This window comes from Phocoena sinus, chromosome 16, assembly GCF_008692025.1.
Source record: "Phocoena sinus isolate mPhoSin1 chromosome 16, mPhoSin1.pri, whole genome shotgun sequence".
NCBI lineage: Eukaryota > Metazoa > Chordata > Mammalia > Artiodactyla > Phocoenidae > Phocoena > Phocoena sinus.
In genome coordinates, this window is record NC_045778.1 from 57,632,035 (window position 1) to 57,650,568 (window position 18,534).

The 18,534-nt window shown below is 54.0% G+C and overlaps 1 protein-coding gene across 5 annotated transcripts; it reads left to right on the forward strand.

The window, feature by feature from the left end:
- Window positions 1-114: 114 nt before the first annotated feature.
- Window positions 115-9,282, forward strand: SFXN3 (sideroflexin 3). 5 transcript variants are annotated; one of them, XM_032608241.1, is made up of 13 exons: window positions 115-445; window positions 536-625; window positions 1,223-1,397; window positions 2,434-2,715; window positions 3,373-3,543; window positions 3,888-3,986; window positions 4,323-4,398; window positions 4,786-4,871; window positions 5,093-5,220; window positions 5,400-5,449; window positions 6,312-6,341; window positions 6,862-6,911; window positions 7,187-9,282. In XM_032608241.1, the coding sequence occupies exons 4-13, from the start codon at window positions 2,495-2,497 to the stop codon at window positions 7,236-7,238; spliced, it is 963 nt and encodes a 320-aa protein (XP_032464132.1). In that variant the 5' UTR covers window positions 115-445; window positions 536-625; window positions 1,223-1,397; window positions 2,434-2,494; the 3' UTR covers window positions 7,239-9,282. The 5 variants fall into 5 exon arrangements, with proteins under 5 accessions (XP_032464132.1, XP_032464134.1, XP_032464133.1 ...); XM_032608242.1 differs by having other exon boundaries at window positions 119-445; window positions 2,552-2,715; window positions 6,312-6,361; XM_032608243.1 differs by lacking the exon at window positions 536-625 and having other exon boundaries at window positions 116-445; window positions 2,552-2,715; window positions 6,312-6,361.
- The last annotated feature ends 9,252 nt before the right edge of the window (window positions 9,283-18,534 follow it).

Consider the following 18,534-nt stretch of genomic DNA (forward strand, 5'->3'; position numbering starts at 1 on the left):
GATCCCCGCCCAAGCCTCGCCGAGGCTGAAGGAATAGGGCCGCCCAGCGCAGCCCCGGGCTCCCATTGGCTGGGGGGGCCGCCAATCACTCCCTCCAGCCACCTCCCTTGGGTGCCCCGGTCGGCCGTTTGGAATCTGGGCTGGGGCCTCTGGGTTCTACTCGCTCCAGTTCGAGTTCTGGTGCCCCACCCCGCACCGCGAACTTAGGCCTTTGGTCTCAGCTCGCCCGGCTCCCGCCACCGGTTCAGCGCAGGGGAGCCCAGAACCACGTCTTCTCCAGGCCAAACCAGCTACCAGGGCTCATGGAATTGCCACCCCTCCGCGGTCACCCTTGAGGCCTCAGCGAGGGAATGCCACCTGGGCAGAGCGGGGCGTGAGCCTGCGGTGGGCAGGAGCGCGGGCTGGCACCTGGGTGTGCAGCACGCATGCTCTGTATGGTGACTGGGTGAGTTGGGAGTGTGTGTGTGTGTGTGTGTTTGAGCGCTGCCTTCATATGCATCCTCCTATGTCAGAAAGTGTCTCTCTGGCCACCCAGTTCTGGAAAGGACGCAAGGCAGGGAAGCTGGTTCCAGGACACTAGAAGGAGGAAGACTCTTTCTGATCCACTTTCTTGATGCAGACAGAGGTACCTTGAGCTTTCTGCCCCTTCACATCCGGGGCAGGGACTGCGGCCAGGGTCTGTGATGCAGAGGTAGGGATTGGGGCATAAGGAAACTGGGGACCCAGTGGAGCTAGAGGTTATAGAGGGGAGTATAGAGGGAACTAGGGAGGAGGAAAGGGCTGGGGACACCGAAGAGGCACAGGCACGAGCAGAACCGGACTGTGAAGGGGTGAGAATGCCAAGGTGCTGCGAGAGGACCTTGAGGGAACCGGGGTAGGAGACCAGGGGTCCAAGTAGGCAGAGGCCACTGCCAAGGCAGCCATTAAGTAAACAAGCCGGGCGGTAACCCGAGTCTCTCTGGGCGTACCGTCAGAGGATGCCCCTCCACGCCGCCCGCCTTCGCCCCGGGTACCTAGACCCCCGGTTGCAGAGGCCGGGTGCCTCCCGAGGCCAGCCGGGGGACTGCAAGCAAATGGGGCAGCTCCTCCCCTCCTCTCTCGGGTTGGGGACGTGGCCAGAACTGATCCCTGAGGTCGGATTGGCTCTGGGAGACAGCGTAGGGCCGGGTCTCAGTGGCCCGGGCTGGGGGCGTCGCCCTTAAATGACACCCATCGCCCCCAGGCTCTGCCAATCCATGGCCTCGCCGGGCGGATGCGCCAAGGGAGTCCCCGCCCCTCAGGCTGGCGAGCGTCACGCGTGACGTTACCCGTGATGGGTGTGAGGGCGGGGGCGACGCGCGGAGAGGAAGGCGGGACTGAGAGCTGCAGAGGACGGGAGCCCAGGAGCCTAGGAAATCGTGAGTGCTCATTGTGCCGGGCCGGGTTCGGGGGTCAGGGGAGAGGGGCTTGAGAGCTGGGAGTCAGAGGGGAAAGTTGCCTCCGTCCTGTGAGATTCAGCATCTTCGGCTCTAAGGCACGAGGGGAGGTGAGTTGGGGAGGGAATGTCGGGGTGAGACTCTGTATGGTCACACATTCAAGTGTCTGCAACTGATGGATATGAGCTGTGTGTGTGTAAGTAACGGTCTTTGTATGCAGGGCGTGTCCACCCTGTTTGCAGGTCTGTGTAGGGCGTGTATGCTGGTGTCTTTGTGTGTGGGTATGTGAATGTGAGTGTGTGAGAGGGGAGGGTGTGTCTGCCTGTGAGGGAGGAAGTGTGGTTGGAGAGAATTAGTCATTCTGTAGGATATTGCCCAACATGGCCAGATGAATGCTTCAGGCTTTCTTCTCTGTGCTGAGTGGAGGGTTCACTCACTGAATCCTGCTCCTTTAGAGGTAGGTAGCTCAGGGAGAGGTAGATGTGTGTTCCTGCCAGCCCTGCCCAGCTAGGGAACAAGGAGAGCCTTGGGCCATTCAGTGTGGGCTGAGGAAGATGGGTCTGGAGAGGGGACTGTGCATGCCCACGAGCACACCTGGCTGGCTGGCATCAGAGTCCCCTGTTTGAGATCTGGAATAGGTAAGCCCTGGAGTTGCCAATGAACCCTTGCTGTCCTCCAGTCAGGGCCTGGGGAGTGAGATGGTTTATGCCATCTTCCCAAACAGCCTTGGGGGTTTGTATGTAGGTCTCAAGGCAACTGGGGCCTAAAGCTGACAGGAACGTGGATGTGTAATGCATATAATCTGCATTTCTGTGCATACAGAGCACAAGAGTAGCTGCATGGGATTAGCTGCTGCTCATGCGTCAACCACACACATGTAAATCCTCACTCATGGAAATCTGTACCAGGCCAGAGTGCAAGGACATCTGTTTTCCTGGCCATGTTCTCTAGTGGCCCAGGGGGGCTGGAACATTGCCTAGAAAACAGCTCCTCCCCACATCCTTGCTTACCTATCTAGAGTCATCTTGAGCTCCAGAAGGATTGGCAGGGACCAGGGCAGCACCACCAAAATCTCCCCCATGTGGACCGCTTGGACCCCTCCTTGGAGTCCTCTGACTTTGGTCCCTGCCCTGCAGAAAATGGGTGAGTTGCCCTTAGATATCAATATCCAGGAACCTCGCTGGGACCAGAGCACTTTCTTGGGCAGAGCCCGGCACTTCTTCACTGTGACTGACCCCCGAAATCTGCTGTTGTCCGGGACACAGCTAGAAGCTTCCCGGAACATCGTACAGAACTACAGGTGACCCCCAACCCCATTTAACTCAGGGGCTCATTCCCTGCTCTTAATACAGTACCTTTTGCACCTGTCTCCCCTAACTTGAGCGTGACCCTGTTCCAATCCTCCACCCCCTCACTCCCTTGCCCTCTCGGTTGGAATCACAGACAACTAGGGCACAGAACTTTAACTTAAAGGATTTCAGGGTGTTTGGGTTGAGGAGGTGGTGTCGATATTTGTGGGTAGGGGACTGCTCTGTGTTTCACAAACCCTGTACAAGGACCTGTCCCACTGCTGGGCCATCCTCTGCAAGGACAGAGGGGCTCAGCTGAGTCCCAAGGAAGTAGGAGGGCAGCCTCCTTGTCTCCAGGAGGAAAAACTCATGCAACACCCCAGCCATTTTTGACTCATTGGAAACCACCATTACCCAGCATTGGCCTAGCATTTGGGCAGAAACAGAAGGGCACCCCTCTTTGTGTGGCTAGAAGGGAAGTAGAAATAGGAGCCCTCCTTCTGGCAAGACATGATTCTTCCCCAGAGACAAGTAGTTCCTTTGTTTTGAGATTGGGAGCCAAAGTGCCTGGTCCTCTGCCCAGACTTCCCCTGAGCTGGGTGGGCAGGGCTTGGGAGGGCAGATCTACCCCTTAGAATTGCCTGTCTCCTCCTTGCCAACCTCTGCAGGGCCGGCGTGGTGACGCCAGGGCTCACCGAGGACCAGCTCTGGAGGGCCAAGTATGTGTACGACTCTGCCTTCCATCCGGACACAGGGGAGAAGGTGGTCCTGATTGGCCGCATGTCAGCCCAGGTGCCCATGAACATGACCATCACCGGCTGCATGCTCACCTTCTACAGGCAGGTCCTATTCTGTGTGTCTCCTCCCTGGGTGCTCTGTTCAAGGTACAGTGTAACTTGATGACTAGGCACTTCCTCACTGGGCCCGTTTGGGCAGAAAATAGTAGGTGGGTGGGAGCTTGCGTTAGAATCCCTTCCATTCCTCAGAACTCAGCCCCCGGGGTCCTCCCACCCCAGAGACAATGCGTGTGTTTGTGTAAGGAGGGTCATGCAGGGGTCACCAGAGCACGTTCTAGGGGCATCAACAGGGCCCCTCCTGAGGGTTTGGGGTTAACCTTTGGGGTTTTATTATCAGTGTCCAAGGATGTGGGACACTGTGGAAGTAAGTGTCTTTGTTCCCTCAGGAAGACCCCCACCGTGGTGTTCTGGCAGTGGGTGAATCAGTCCTTCAATGCCATCGTTAACTACTCCAACCGCAGTGGCGACGCTCCCATCACTGGGGGGTGAGAGCTTGTTCCCAGGGACTCTTCTCCCGGCCCTCCATTGCTCTCTTCTGTTCCCCTGGGCCTATGCAGCCAGTGGCTCAGCGGCCTCCTCTCAACCTGTCCCCCACTCACTTTCCTGGCCTAACTGAGGGCCTGAGGTCTTCTTGTGTATGCTTTGGGGGACCCAGTCCTCTTCAAGGGTAGGGATTGGGGCTTCCAGACAAGTCTGCACTGGAGCAGGGGAGACGTTTCTCTGCACTGAGGCCACCCTCCCATGCCTCACGTCCCTGAAGCAAAGAGCCACATGCTGGACTGTTTACCTCCCACCTTGTGTCCTGGCTCTTCCGTCCACAGGCAGCTGGGAACGGCTTACGTGAGTGCTACCACCGGGGCTGTGGCCACGGCCCTGGGACTCAAATCCCTCACTAAGGTAAATCTCCCCCATTCCACTGCCCCCCCCCCCAGTTCACGCTTTATCTGCCTCCTTTTTCCCTACCACTCCTCCACCCCAATCTACAGGCTCCCCATCTCTCTCCTCAGAGTTCCTTACCACCCCGTGGCCCTTAGGGTCACTAAATCAGCGGTCCCCAACCTTTTTGGCACCAGGGACCGGTTTCGTGGGAGACAGTTTTTCCACGGATGGGGGTGGGGAGATGGGTCAGGCGGTAACGTGAGCGATGGGGAGCGGCAGATGAAGCCTCGCTCACTCGCCCGCCTGCCACTCACCTTCTGCTATGCGGCCCAGTTCCTAACAGGTACCGGTCTGCGGCCCTGGGGTTGGGGACCCCTGCACTAAATGACATCTTTCCTCCCCCAGCATTTGCCCCCGCTGGTTGGCAGACTCGTGCCCTTTGCAGCGGTGGCAGCTGCCAACTGCATCAACATCCCCGTGATGAGGCAGAGGTGAGTGGCCCCAGCTCCTGGCGTGTGCACGCCCAGGGCGCATGTAGGCACACCAGCCAGCCACACGAGCTGCAGGGCCTAGTCTCAGTCTGGTGCTGGGATCCTGGGGTGGGAGAACCAGCCTTTGAATCTAGGCTGTCTGAGGGGACTAGCTGCCCGTGAGAGCATGGCAGGTCAGATTTGGGGCCTGTGATCTGACCCCCACCCCCTTCCCTTCTCAGAGAGCTGCAGGTGGGCATCCCAGTGACCGATGAACAGGGTCAGAGACTTGGCCACTCGGTGGCTGCAGCCAAGCAAGGAATCTTCCAGGTGGTGACATCAAGAATCTGCATGGCGATTCCTGCCATGGGTGAGGCAGGAGTGGCTCGGTGGGGCATGGGCGGCTCTAAGTGAAGGGGGTGCCATTGTTCGGGGGGTTTGAGGACTGTGGGGGGAGTGGGAGGAGCTGCAAAGGGGGATCGCCCCTTCCTTAGGGTCCTGACTTTCACTCTACTAACTCCCTCCCTCCTTGCCCTGCTCTCCCCTCAGCCATTCCCCCCGTGATCATGGACACCCTGGAGAAGAAAGACATCCTAAAGGTACGTCACTCTCACCTCTCCCGTCCTAGAAATAGTGGTGACTGGGGGCAGAATTGACCGGTCCCCAACTTCCTCTCCAACCCGACTTGAGTCTAAGACTTGCTACCTGTTTGCCCCACCCCTGTGCTACCCCTTCCACCTTCATTAATTCATTCAGCAAGAATAAATTGAGCTGGAATGAAGGAACACTGAGGGTGCAGGAGGAGAAGGGAAGGGAAGGAAAGAAAGGGTTTCTGGCCTGAAGGAAGCTGGTGTCACTCCAGAGACCTCTGACACACACAGGGATGGACTATCACAGCCACGCTTGATATCGTGCTCGTGCTGTCAGCTACAAAAAACATTGAGACACACACACAGGCTCACCTGCACGCGAACAGGACGGAGAAGCAAGGCACAGGGATACAAGCTCTGGCTCATTTGTTGAATCATTTATTCGCAAATATTTATTGAGTGCCAACCATGTACATGGAGCAACAGATTGGTGGCCTCTAATGCTGGAGCAAATCAAGAAGGGTGTGCAGAGCAGGAAATGTGTTTGGAAAGGGACAGATTCACACAGTGGGATGGGAGGGAGGGAGTGGAGGGTTAGAGGAGGCTTCCTGAAGAAAGCAGCTCCTGAAGGAAGTGTGGGAAGCGATTAAGAGAGGTGAAGATGGGTGGTGGGACGCTAGGGATGGTGTCAGCAAATGGGCCTGGCTGGAGTGGAGGGTGGTGAGTCCCTGTTATGGGACTGGGGGAAAGAAAAGGGCCACATATCAGAGGCTCAAAGGCAGCGCTGATGGGATAGAGCCGCGGTGGGTGAATGTGTAGGGGTGAGGGGAGCCAGGGGACACACACCATTACATTCTCTCTCTCCCCACAGCGCCGCCCCTGGCTGGGGGCACCCCTGCAGGTGGGACTGGTGGGCTTCTGGTAAGTGTGCGGGGAGTTTGCTAGAATGTGTGGGAGTATCCTTCTGTGGTGGATGTGGGGGGGTCTTATTGCTTTTAAGATAAGATAATTAAGATAATTTAATACATTAAATACATCATTCATTCATACATTCAGCTGGTAGGGGTCTTGGACACCTGTAGGGCATACTGTGTGTGTTAGGAGTGATCTCTGTTCTTGAGAGGTCAAGAATCTAGTCGAAGGGGGTTCTCACATCCACCACGGAAACCATGGAAATATACTTTTGGTACCACGCCCCAGAGTCTCAATGCACATTTATTCCTGATTCTGTCACTGGCTGTGGCGCTCTGGGTCACTGCTTTGGAGGCTCTTTCTTCAGACCTGAACCTAATGTTCATTGTTGGCTTTTCATCAGTCCTCCACCCCTAGGGGCTGTCTTCAGAGATGGGGTGTGGGGTGCCGGGAGGGAACACTCTTAGATCAGAGCTTCACAAACCTTTCCAACACTCTTTCTCCCTCAGCCTGGTATTTTGCCACCCCACCTGTGCTGTGCCCTGTTCCCCCAGAGAAGGTAAGTGTTGCCCCCAGGCTTGGCTGGGGGCTTCAGACAGTTCTCCACATCTCTGGGAGCAGCTGATTTAGGTTCCTTCAGTTGTGTTCCAGGAGGAGGCCTGGCAGGCATTCAGCTTAGTCTGGGGGTGGGTGAGTGACAATAATCTGGGCCTCTGGCAGTCAAAGGAGAAGATTTCAGCAACCTGGGAGGAAGAGGGGTGGTGATCGGGGGCACCAGCTTGAGGGGGGTGGGCTCAGGGGACCATTCAGCCTGCCTGTGCTGTTCTGTTGCAGCTCCATACACGTGAGCAGGCTGGAGCCGGAGCTGAGAGCTCAAGATCCATGAGCAAAACCCCCTAGTATCGAAGCGGTTTACTACAACAAGGGGCTTTGAGGGGGCGTTCAGCCCCTGGCCTCCTCTCTCACATCCTTGGGCTGCTGCTTTAGTGGAGCCTTGCCGTCCCTGCCAGTTTTCCATCTGCCTGGTACTGGGCGGGGGCCTGGTGTGGGAGTCAGCCGTTGGAGACCAGCAGATCTGTTAGGCTGGGAGAGGTGCCCCCGTAGCCTTTTTTCCTCTCCACTGATTTCAAAGAGCAGGGTCACATGATTCCTTCTGTGCTAGTGTGTCTACATATGTACATATGTGATACGTGTGTGTACAGGTTGTCCTGGGATGTCCTCATGTCTGGCTTCCCTTCTTGGCCTCCTGTCACCTGCCAGCCGGCCAGGCTACAGGACTTTCTCGCCTAAAACAGTTCCACCAGCCAAGTCATTCCCTGATGGAAACCTTGCCCCTTCTGGACACAGGAGGAGACCCAGGATCTCAGGACAGAGACTGAGGTAACACTAGCAGGCTAAACTGGGCTGAATTCTTCAGATTTCTGCTTCCTGGCTTCCGAAGCTGACTCAGGAACTGGGCTGGCAGAGGACAACATGGCAGGATAAGGGAGGCAGGGGGCTTACCGCATTCCCCAACATCCTGGAATGGGTCATTTCCTCTCCTCTTCTCTGCTAGAACAAAGGAGTGTCAGTGTCCTGTACTGCTCTTGCCATCCTCCACCAATCTCCCCCACACTGTAGCATGGGCATCTTTAGGTACAATCCTAGGAGTTCTTGGGCCGCAAGATCATCATAACCTTAAGTCTAAACGTTACAATCCCCAACCCCCTCCCCTAACCAAAAAGCACGAAGGCAGAGCAAGCATTCCTGTTTAAGAGCCCCCACTGCACCCTCCTACGGAGGGACACAAGCGTAGGAACGGTGCTTAAACTCCACAGGTGTCTGAGTGGCTGTAACTAGGACACCTCAAGGGCAACTAGGCCCTGAGCGTATGATCTCAAGAAAAAAACAGGGGATTTTGTGTTCCACTGATCTTGCTGGACGTTCAGCAGATCCTGACTCTTAGTTCCTTCTCTTGAGGCTTTTTGGCCCTGCTCCCCCACACCCCCACCTCCAAGAGGAGGAAGGGCCCGGTAGTCAATGGCTGGTCCAAAGGGGAGGTGGAACTTGGGGATGGAATATGTGTTGGTGAATTCACGGAGTGCAGAGCGGACCATGACCCAACTTCTGTGACCTCTGGCTGAAGTGGGGTGAAGGCCCCAGTGCGATCCTCTAAGAGCACTTTCTTGCCCCCCCAAACAACCGCCACCTGTAATGAAAGCTGTGGTGCCACTGTTACTCAATAAACCGAAAACCTGTCTACTTCTTGATCTTCATTCAGTTCTATGTCCTGAGTGTCCATGGCAGAGCTTGCTGCCTGCGGCCTTCCATTCTCTCCCTACAAAGTTCAGTTCTTAGTCTCTTCCCTCCCCTTCTGTAGGGAGCCTCAGCCCCCAGCAGGAGGGAGCTCTGAGATTAGAAAACTCAGTCCTCCATCAGCACCCTGAGTGCTAAGGTAGGAGGGAGGGGATGTGGGTAGATGCCTCCACCTTCTATTCCCTCAGCAGATGGAGTGCTGGCTTCATTTCCTTCTTTTCTGACCGGGGGCGGGGGCGGGGGATGCAGGTTTGCTGATCACACACCTACAAACCAACTCAGGCTCTGGGCTTCTTGGTTCCCTTCAGGCATTTGGCATGGGTGGTGGCCTCTGGGAGAGGAAGGCTAAGAGGGCTAAGGACTGACCTGGCTCCATCAGAGAAGTTGTTAGGGCGCCAGCACACCCTCTACACCCCTACACACGCTCATTGATGCAACACTGGAACAAGCCTGGTCGGGACCATTTGCTAGTTAACACCCCCTTTCCCCCCACCCCAGGGCCCTCTACTCCCTCCCTGCTTATGACCACGCTTTTTTTTTCCAGGGAAAAATAAGGCCCAAAGTCTTGTTCACGCCTATGTAAAACTGGTGAGAGCTACTATTAAACAGTGTATAGTCGTCTTTTTTTTTTTTTTGGCCCTGCGGATTGCGGGATCTTAGTTCCCTGACCTGGGATTGAACCCGCGACCTCTGCCCTCAGCAGTGAAAGTGCACAGTCCTAACCACTGGACACCGGGGAATTCCCCCAATAGTTGCCTTTCTTACCCCCAAGTCTCGGCTTAGGAAGATTCAAAAGAATAAACGTGAATGAATCTATAACAAAATCCATTCCCTATTCCCTGCAGGAAATACCCCTCATCTCCCTTTTTTTCAGCCTAAAGCTCTCACACTAGGTGGTGAGGAGAAATCTTTTAAAGCTGAATGGTCCCACAACAGCCTCAAGTGACCTGTTACCCTGGCCTGCGCTCACTCGATCCTCTTAGGAAGTAGGAGTTTACTTGATGGGCAGTGGGGGGTGACACCAGCTACTGCTCATTGAGTCCTGTCCCTGTTGTGCCAGGCAGGCTTAGCTGAAGCCCAAGTGCTTTTAAGTTCATTGTCCTCCTTTCGATCTCCACAACCACCCCTGTGAGGCCGGACATGTTATGTCCATTCATAGCAAAGACACAGGCTTATTAAAGACATTAAGGAAGTTACCCTTGAAAAGAGGCCTTGCACTTTTACTGGAAAATCTAGGTAAAAGAAACCCACTTGGGGAGTGAGGTGCTGGAATCTCTGTAAAACAAAAATCATTAAGAACATTTAATAACAATTATCTGTGCTCTGCAGATAATACTAAACCATGTCAGAGAGAAGGCTGGCCAGGGCACCAGTGGGCCAGTTAGAAGAAAGGCTTTCCTGCCATCTTTCATTCCTAGTTCCATACCAGCTTCTCAAAGGAAAAACGGTTGGTTTAAGCTAACTTCACAGGTTCTCTAGGGGCAAATCCTAGCCAGGCATGTTTTCCAGACTGCCTCCACATGCTTGGAATTTTCCTCGGAAGTCAGCATTTGGGTAGAGATAGCACTTTTCTCACAGTTAAATAATCGGCCCCATTCTTGGGCCTCCTCTCTTCCTCCCAGTGCTCAGACTCCAGGAACCCTCTCTGGGAACCTGCGTCTGCATCCTTGGCCTTTCTCCCCAGCCTTCTTTCTCTCTCCTGGCCTACGTTCTAAGGGAAAAAATGGCTTGGACCTGGAGACCTGGCTTACCCTGGCCATAGGGAGGGGACCAGGTGGCCATATCCTGCTCTTTTCCTTGGTCACTGGGGCTAATGGCCGGCATCTTAAGGACAGGTGGTTTGGGCCAGCTTTAGCTCAGGCCCTGGGGACTCATGCCAGTCAGACCACCCTAGTTCCGCCCTGGCTGTTGTCCAAAGAGCCAAAACCAAGTCCTATTTCCTCCCCGTCAAGCTTGTCAGTCCTCAAGCCAGCCCCGCCCCCTGGGCCTGTTAGTCATAGGTGAGCCACGCCCCTCGTGGGGGACATAGCCAGTTCAGAAGCAGAGTCCCGCCCCTGCTCGGCTCCTGTCAGTCAAAATTCGGCTGGCTCCGCCTCCTTCCCGTTTCCCGGGCAGTGACTTAAGCGCCGCAGGCCGGGGATACGATTCACCTCACCTACCTGATCCTGGAACCTACGTCCAAAGATCCGCTTCCTTGATGACCTCGGTCCTGAACCGTTAAATCCGCCAAATCCCCTCCCTACTTTCCAGTTTCGAAATCCAAGAGCATCCCAGGGCCCGCCCTTTGACTTCCCGCCTAGAAATTCGCGAGGTTATTGAGGAATCACGCGAGGCCCCTCCTGGGTCCCAAGCCCCGATTTTTTCCAGTGGCCTGCGAGGCTGTTGGTCCTGCCTCTTGCACCTGCCGTGGTCTCTCCGTCTCTCCACCCTTGTATCCCACAGTTCACTGAACTATGCTAAGTGTGGCTCTGTGCCTGGCGCTGAGTAGACAATGTGGCTGTTGGGTGAAGTAGGGCCTTCCCATCTGCAGGGACGCAGCTCCGTGCAGGGCAGGCATTAAGGCACCTCTCTCGGTACCCTCTTCCTCAGTCTCCCCGCACGTTGCAGTGATCTCAGGTCTAATGCCGGGCAACCTTTTGCTAGGACTTTGTGGAGGAACCTCGAACCAGCTGGATCAGTGTTCCAAAAGACAGCTTCATGGGGCTGCTCCCTTCTCTCTTCTTTTATACACATCTTTTTCCTGACTGGCAGTCCCAGCCCAGCAACAGCAGCCTCAGCTTCAGGCCACAGACTCCTCCAGCTTCCTCCTTCCAGTCTTCTCAGACCAGGGACATTTGGCAACTGAATAACGACCAGGAGAATGGGGGAGGAACTCGGAATAATTTAGGCTACTTACACAACTCTGTCCTCCTCCCATCCCCATACCTCCAGTAGGAAAATAACCCTGTGCCTGTAACAAGCAATACACCAGCTCCTTCAGGGTAAAGTGTTTGCTTATGCAACAAGAGTTTGCTATTTTAACCTATAAATCAACCACCCATGCTATTTTCTGACTGAAGACCTCCCCTCCCCTATTACCAGCAAATCCTCAATTGACAACTTTTATTTCCCAGAAGGGGCACCACTGGTTTGGGTTATAATTGAAGTTATTTGTAGAAAGCAATAGAGAATGATTGTGGCTAGCTTCGGTAAATGGAGGGATGTATTGGAAGGATTCTGCCGTAGCTCTCAGAATCAGACATGGAGCTAACCAACCAGGCCTTGGAAAGGGCAAGAAGCTGGGCAGTTCTGGAGGCCTCAACAATGGGAGTATATGGACACTGCCATGAAGGTAACAGCTTCAGCCAGCTTCAGTCTCTCCGTTCAAGTTTGAAAAATTGGTACAGCTTAGATCAGTTTGTCTACCTCTAGGAGGTGGCCAGAGGTCAGGGTCAAGTTGCAAGGACACTACACATCATTACTTCAGGTCCACCTCTGTGGTTGGGGCTGTCCTCAAAGAAGGGCAGTTATGAGCTGGGACGTAAGTTTTATTTTGTTTTTTATAATTACTGCTCTTCATTCATTTATTTATTAACATCCTTATTGGAGTATAATTGCTTTACAATGGTGTGTTAGTTTCTGCTGTATAACAAAGTGAATCAGCTATATGTATACATGTATCCCCATATCCCCTCCCTCTTGTGTCTCCCTCCCTCCCACACTCCCTATCCCATCCCTCTAGGTGGTCACAAACCACCGAGCTGATCTCCCTGTGCCATGCGGCTGCTTCCCACTAGCTATCGGTTTTACATTTGGTAGTGTGTATATGTCCATGCCACTCTCTCACTTTGGCTGGGACTTAACTTGATTGGTATTTGCTACAACATGTATTCCTATTGATCCTATACAAATGATTTTCTCCAGCTTAAATGAAAAACGTGAGGACAGGCAACATTTTATTGTGATATTCACTTTTTTAAAAAAATTATTTATTTATTTTTGGCTGCGTTGGGTCCTTGTTGCTGCGCGCGGGCTTTCTCTAGTTGCCGCGAGCGGGGGCCACTCTTCGTTGCGGTGCACGGGCTCTAGGCACGTGGGCTTCACCAGTTGTGGCACGCAGGATCAGCAGCTGTGTCCCGCAGGCTCCAGAGCGCAGGCTCAGCAGTTGTGGCGCACGGGCTCAACTGCTCCGTGGCATGTGGGATCTTCCCGGACCAGGGTTCGAACCCATGTCCCCCGCACTGGCAGGCAGACTCCCAACCACTGCACTACCAGGGAAGCCCGATATTCACTTTTATTGTGATGAAAAATTCATAACATAAAAACCGTCTTAACCATGTTTAAGTTCAGTAGTGTTAAGTATATTCACATTGTTGTGGAGCTGATCTTCATAACTTTTTCATTTTGCATGTCTGAAACTCTCTACCCATTAAGCAACTACTCATATCTTCACTTTTATATGCCCACAGCACCTATAATAGTGCCCGAACCACAGTAGGTACACAATACATGTTTCCTGAATAAATGAATGTGGAATCCAGAAGTGCCCTAAACCCCACTCATATGTTGGTCCTAGGTTACTAACCACTAACCGAGTGGTTCTCAATCTGTTTTACTCCTCAACAAACCTAAAAGATATGACATATTCACAACAGAAACAATGGCTCACAGCTTCAGTGATTTTCAGCCTCGAGGATGGGGAGCATGTCCTCCCAAGGAGGCATGTCAGAATCTTGGGGGTAATGTGGCTTGAAAAGTCCCCTAGGCAAAATGAAGCTTATCCCTAGAGATGTCCCTACATACGATAGCCAGCAAGAGAAGGAGCTCAGCCCTCCCTCTTCTGTGTCTCCCTAGGAGTCCTAAATGCAGGGAGGTGAGGGAGAAAGTATCTAACATGTAATCAGAGCCACTGTCTCCAAATGTGCTATCTGCTTCCTTGCACATGCCAATGCCTTTTCCTTTTGGCAGTTCCCGGGGGTGCTGACCTGCCCTCCACCTCTGCCACTTCTTGGGGAGGGCACCGAGCAGCCATCATTTAAGGCATGCTGGAAAGGAGACACCTTCACCTCATTCTTGTCCAGTTCCTATAGAGTAGTCCCACGCAGAGTTGCTGGTCTCTGGTGATATAGTTTCATTGTCATGACCTCCTTTCCAGGGCACCAAGGTACAGTGGGGTGGAAGGTGGTGCTGGGTAACAGTGATGTAAGACTAACACCTCAACCCCCAGGCTGTCAGACTCCCCTCCTTAGATCTGACCTCTGAGTTGTGGATAAGATTCAAGTTCTTTTCCTGTGGCCAAATCAGATGACCTCTGTTCAGCCGTCCCAACCTTTCCAAGACCACGAAGGAGGCTTGTTGCTTAAAGAAAACAGGTAGATTCCCTAAGTCTGTGGTTTCCAAACTGTACACTGAGGCACCCCAGGGTGCCACAATGAACTCATAGGACTGCCAGACATTTAAAGTTTTTGAGGGAAATCCAGCAATACTCGACATTTGCTAGACACTGCACAAACTACTAGCTTGAGGTAGTTCACAGTTTCAAAACTAGTTTGTGCTACATCACTTTCAATGATGTCTTTGCAAAACTGGGTTTTTGATGGTTGCTGTGACAAACAGCAAGAATTACACAAAAGTCAGTGTGGAACAGGAACCGGTGGCAGTATCCAAGCTGATTCCAAGTTTTGAGAAGTTATGCAGAGCCCAACAGACACACATTCCATTCATTAGTAATCGAACTTAAGAATAATGTAAAAAATATTCTTTTTTTCTTCCAATTTATGTGTGTTCGTTTTTCAAATGGCTATGAAGGAGTTAGGATGTAAATATTTATTAAATTGTTTGGACCTAAGTACTTTTTTTGGCCGTGTTGGGTCTTCGTTGCTGCGCGCGGGCTTTCTGTAGTTGCGGCGAGTGGGGACTGCTCTTTGTTGTGGTGTGAGGGCTTCTCATTGCCGTGGCTTCCCTTGCTGTGGAGCACGGGCTCTAGGCACACGGGCTTCAGTAGTTGTGGCACGCAGGCTCAGTAGTTGTGGCTCACAGGCTCTAGAGCACAGGCTCAGTAGTTGTGGCGCACAGGTTTAGTTGCTCCGGCATGTGGGATCTTCCCGGACCAGGGCCCGAACCCATGTCCCCTGCATTGGCAGGCAGATTCTCAACCACTGAGCCACCAGGGAAGCCCTAGACCTAAATATTTAAAGGGAATTGTTAAGATATTTCTTTTGGCCTAGGGTACTGTGAAAAAAATCACTGAAAAACTAAGGGCTCCATGAATGTAGAAAATTTGGGAACCCCTGCCCTAAATGAATGAAGGAATGAGGGAATATCATTGGGTTGCATTTGGGTCTCAGACCTGGCCCCTCTGTAAGCTCAGCAAGTACTGTGCCTCTGTAGGAAACTTTCTCTTATTAAATTCTTAATAATTGCTTCTGGGGAGTCTTAATCTTGTTTCAGTGATACAGGTGTTCACAATGTGATCAGAGGGTCGTAGAGCGTCCCTAGGGACTGGGGATGGTGGTGGTAACTCAGATCTTCTGAGCTGACCTGGTCAGCTCAGAAGATCAGAAGCAAAGGAGAGAATAGAGGCTGAGGACAGTGGGGCGCCGCCTTGACGGCTCTGCTCTGCACCTTCAGCTGGGTTGCACCAGGTAGCCCAGCCTCCTTGGTAAAATCTCCAGAGACCTGCCCCACACTACGCCCCCTGGAGGCCACACTGGGTCTGCTGGACAAATAGACGCGCTATCTCTCGGCCCCCGGAAATCTGGGGCCTTTGATCCGCCCCCATCCCCGGGGAGGGAGGGGGTGGGTGCCGCTGGGTCCCCATGCAGGTCTATGCTTCTCTCTACTTCCCCGCCCGCATCCTCAGGTGACTGGTGGGCGCCTTCCCGGCGCGAAGACTGCAGAACCGGCGGGTCCCTAGCGCCCCGGCTCATATATTAAAGATGCGGAGGCGCCGGGACTGCGGTGCCACAAACATGAAGACAAATTTTTAATCCCGAGCAAAAAGATGCCGGGAGATGGTGGGCACGGGAGAAAAATGAATTAGGTTTTTATTATGTGTTTTATTATGCTGTAATTGAACAGGATTAGGTGAGAATACAATATATTTCTGATGCGGCTGGAGCGGGGAGCGGGCGGGAAAGAGGCTGACAGCGAGCGAGAGACGGCGAATCCCGCAGAGAAGCCGGGGCTCCACGGCGCGGCGGGCCCCAGGGGAGGGCTGAGGAGCGGCTGCGTGGGCGATCCCCTCCCAACCCTGCTTCCCCGGGCAGTTTGGACCTGGATGGGGGTGGGGGTGAGGAGGGCTGCCTTGGGAGGATTGGGTTAGCGGCAGGTCCCGCTAGCTAGCATATGCTGGAGGAGGGGACGCGCTTGAGAGTTGGAGGACTGGGAGCTCACAGACCCGCCCCAGAAGGGAAGGTGAGTCACAGAGGGGGAAGGGGCGCAAATATGAAAAGACGAGGCGCTCTGGAGCCATGGGGTCATGGATGCCCGCGAATTCACACTTGCTCCTAACATCTACCCCCTGCACACGTCGGGCACAGGCCTCGTAGGTCAGCAAACATCGAAGCGCCCACTTTGTGCCCGGTCCTTGCTTACGGCAGGGAGACTCGGGCTTTCAGACCCTCCACCTCCCCGTGTATCCCACCCAACTCCTGACACCTCTGAAAAGATCCCTAACTACGCAGGTCTAACCCAGCACCTTCCCCCCAGCCCTGCGGCCCCAGGAGGCCTCTTTCAGATAAAGGGCGCCCAGGTGAGCCCCGGAGCTGGGATTTCGGACGGGAATAGGCGACCCGTCCTCTCACCCCCGGAACCGCCTCCCTCCCCAAGCTCCCTCTCTGTCCGCCGCAGCCCCGGCAGCTTCATTAAGGGCCGCCGCCGGCTCCGCGTCTCACCTGCTGCAGCAACCCCTTGCGCTCCGCCAGGGACCCGCTCCTGGCGGTGATGAAGAGGCCCATTAGCCGCTTCTACCTTTAGGGCGGACTGGGCCGCTCTCCCCACCTCCCAATTAGGACATTAGAAACCGTCAACCAAGATTAATAGTTGCCCAGCTCTGGGGCAGGAAGATGAGCCCAGATACGGCTGCAGCGCCACTCGCTCCGCGCCGGGCCAACCTTGCGCGGGCCGGGCGCACCACTCGCCGCCGCCATCCCTCTTGCCACCTCCTTTTCCGCCCCCAGGCGTCCCTGAGGCTATCGGATGAGTCCTACAGTGGTGTCGGGAGTGTCAAGAGACCGGAATTCTAGGCCCTGCTCTGTCTCCGACCTGGGCTTGTTCTGAGGCTAGGCGAGTATGGGAGGCAGGTGCACCCTCTTCAGGGGTCTCCCCCACCTCCCCCAGGGTTTGATTGAAGGATTTCTGACCTTAAATGATGGACTGACCTTCGCTTTCTCGGAGAGGCTTCCTTGACCCCCTCTCCCCCAAGTCAATTCCTTTTCTTATTCTTGCTCATTTCCCCGTGTCATATTTTTCAGTATATGTACCATATGTGTGCTTTCACCTTTATCTGTGTGATTATATTATTGTCTGTCTCCCCCACTGGACTGGGGGCTCCAGGGGGAAGGGACCATCGCTTTGCTCACCATGGGCTCTGGAGCACCTTCAGTAATTGTGTGTTGAATGGATGAGTGGGCAACAGGCTTGTTCCCTGTGTTTTTGATTGAAATATCTGTTTCCTGTGTAAACTCCCCCACCACCTTCTTAAGCACCCTCACACCACCTGCACTCTTTCTTCTAATTCGTATTATAATTGTAACTTATTTCTGTAATTATCAGTTTGATGTTTTCTCTCCCTTGAGGTCATAGCTCCTGGAGGGCAGGCAGGAGCTGGGCACACAGCTGCCTGCCAGCTGGGAGCTCAGCACTTAGTCCGTCAGATTATGGTGCCTGAGGACTCAAGAGCTTTAGAGCTCTTCCAACTCCATTCTTTTGAGGATTCTGTGGCCTAGAGTGGCAAAGTGACTTGCCTGAGGTCACACAACCAACTAGAAGCAGAGCCAGGATGAAAACAACTCTTCTCTCCAACACACTGTGATTTTTCTCCAAAGGTCACATCATCTGGGATCCTGAGGAAGCCCCTTCTGAATTCTGAGGTTTCTAAGCATTGAGTAATCTGTGGGGTGGTCCCAGGTGTCTCTTCCTTGGTGATGGTGGTCACCCAGAACTAAGCCTTTCCCCCTCCCTCCAGGGGTTTGGGCGCCACATGTACCCTATGCTCTGTGTCAACAGGGGCAAATTCTTTCCATTAAGTCTCGACTCTAGTTTCTCTTCCTTGGATGTAAAACTAGGGGATTCTCATCTCTCCAGGCCTGGAGAGTTGTGAACTGTCTGTGATCTTCCTCTCCCATCCCCACACCTACTCCTCATCCCTCAGCTCCAGTGGGGAAATGACTTGGGAGCAGAAAATGAAGGCAACTACAGAGGAAGTACTAAGACGAGAGAGTGGGGGCCTGAGTTCTTCCTCCACCTCGTCACACCCCTCGTGTCACCTCTCTAGAACCCACATACGCTAGGGGGGAAGGGCGGGACTGGGTTTGGGGATGGAGACCAGATCGATACTTCACTAGGTTTTGAAGACCGCAGGCTTTCACCTTGCAGATAATGGGGTGAGCGGCGGTAAACTCTCACCGACAGAAAGGGCTCCCCCGGCCTTAATGAGATAATCAATACTTGTTCTCGGCTTAATTTCCATCTAATTGCTCTTTAACGACGCCGGATAATGGGACGCCTCTGTGAGGAGAGAGCTGGCTGGGAATCCGACCCGCCTCGGACTCCCACCCCTCCTCCCGCAGGCGAGGTGCCCTCGCGCAGGTGGTATGGGGGCGCACCCCACTTCCCCGGCGGGGCTGGAGCTCCCTCCGCCGGCCACCTAGCCCGGCGCTGCCATCTGCCTGCGGCGTTCTCGGCCC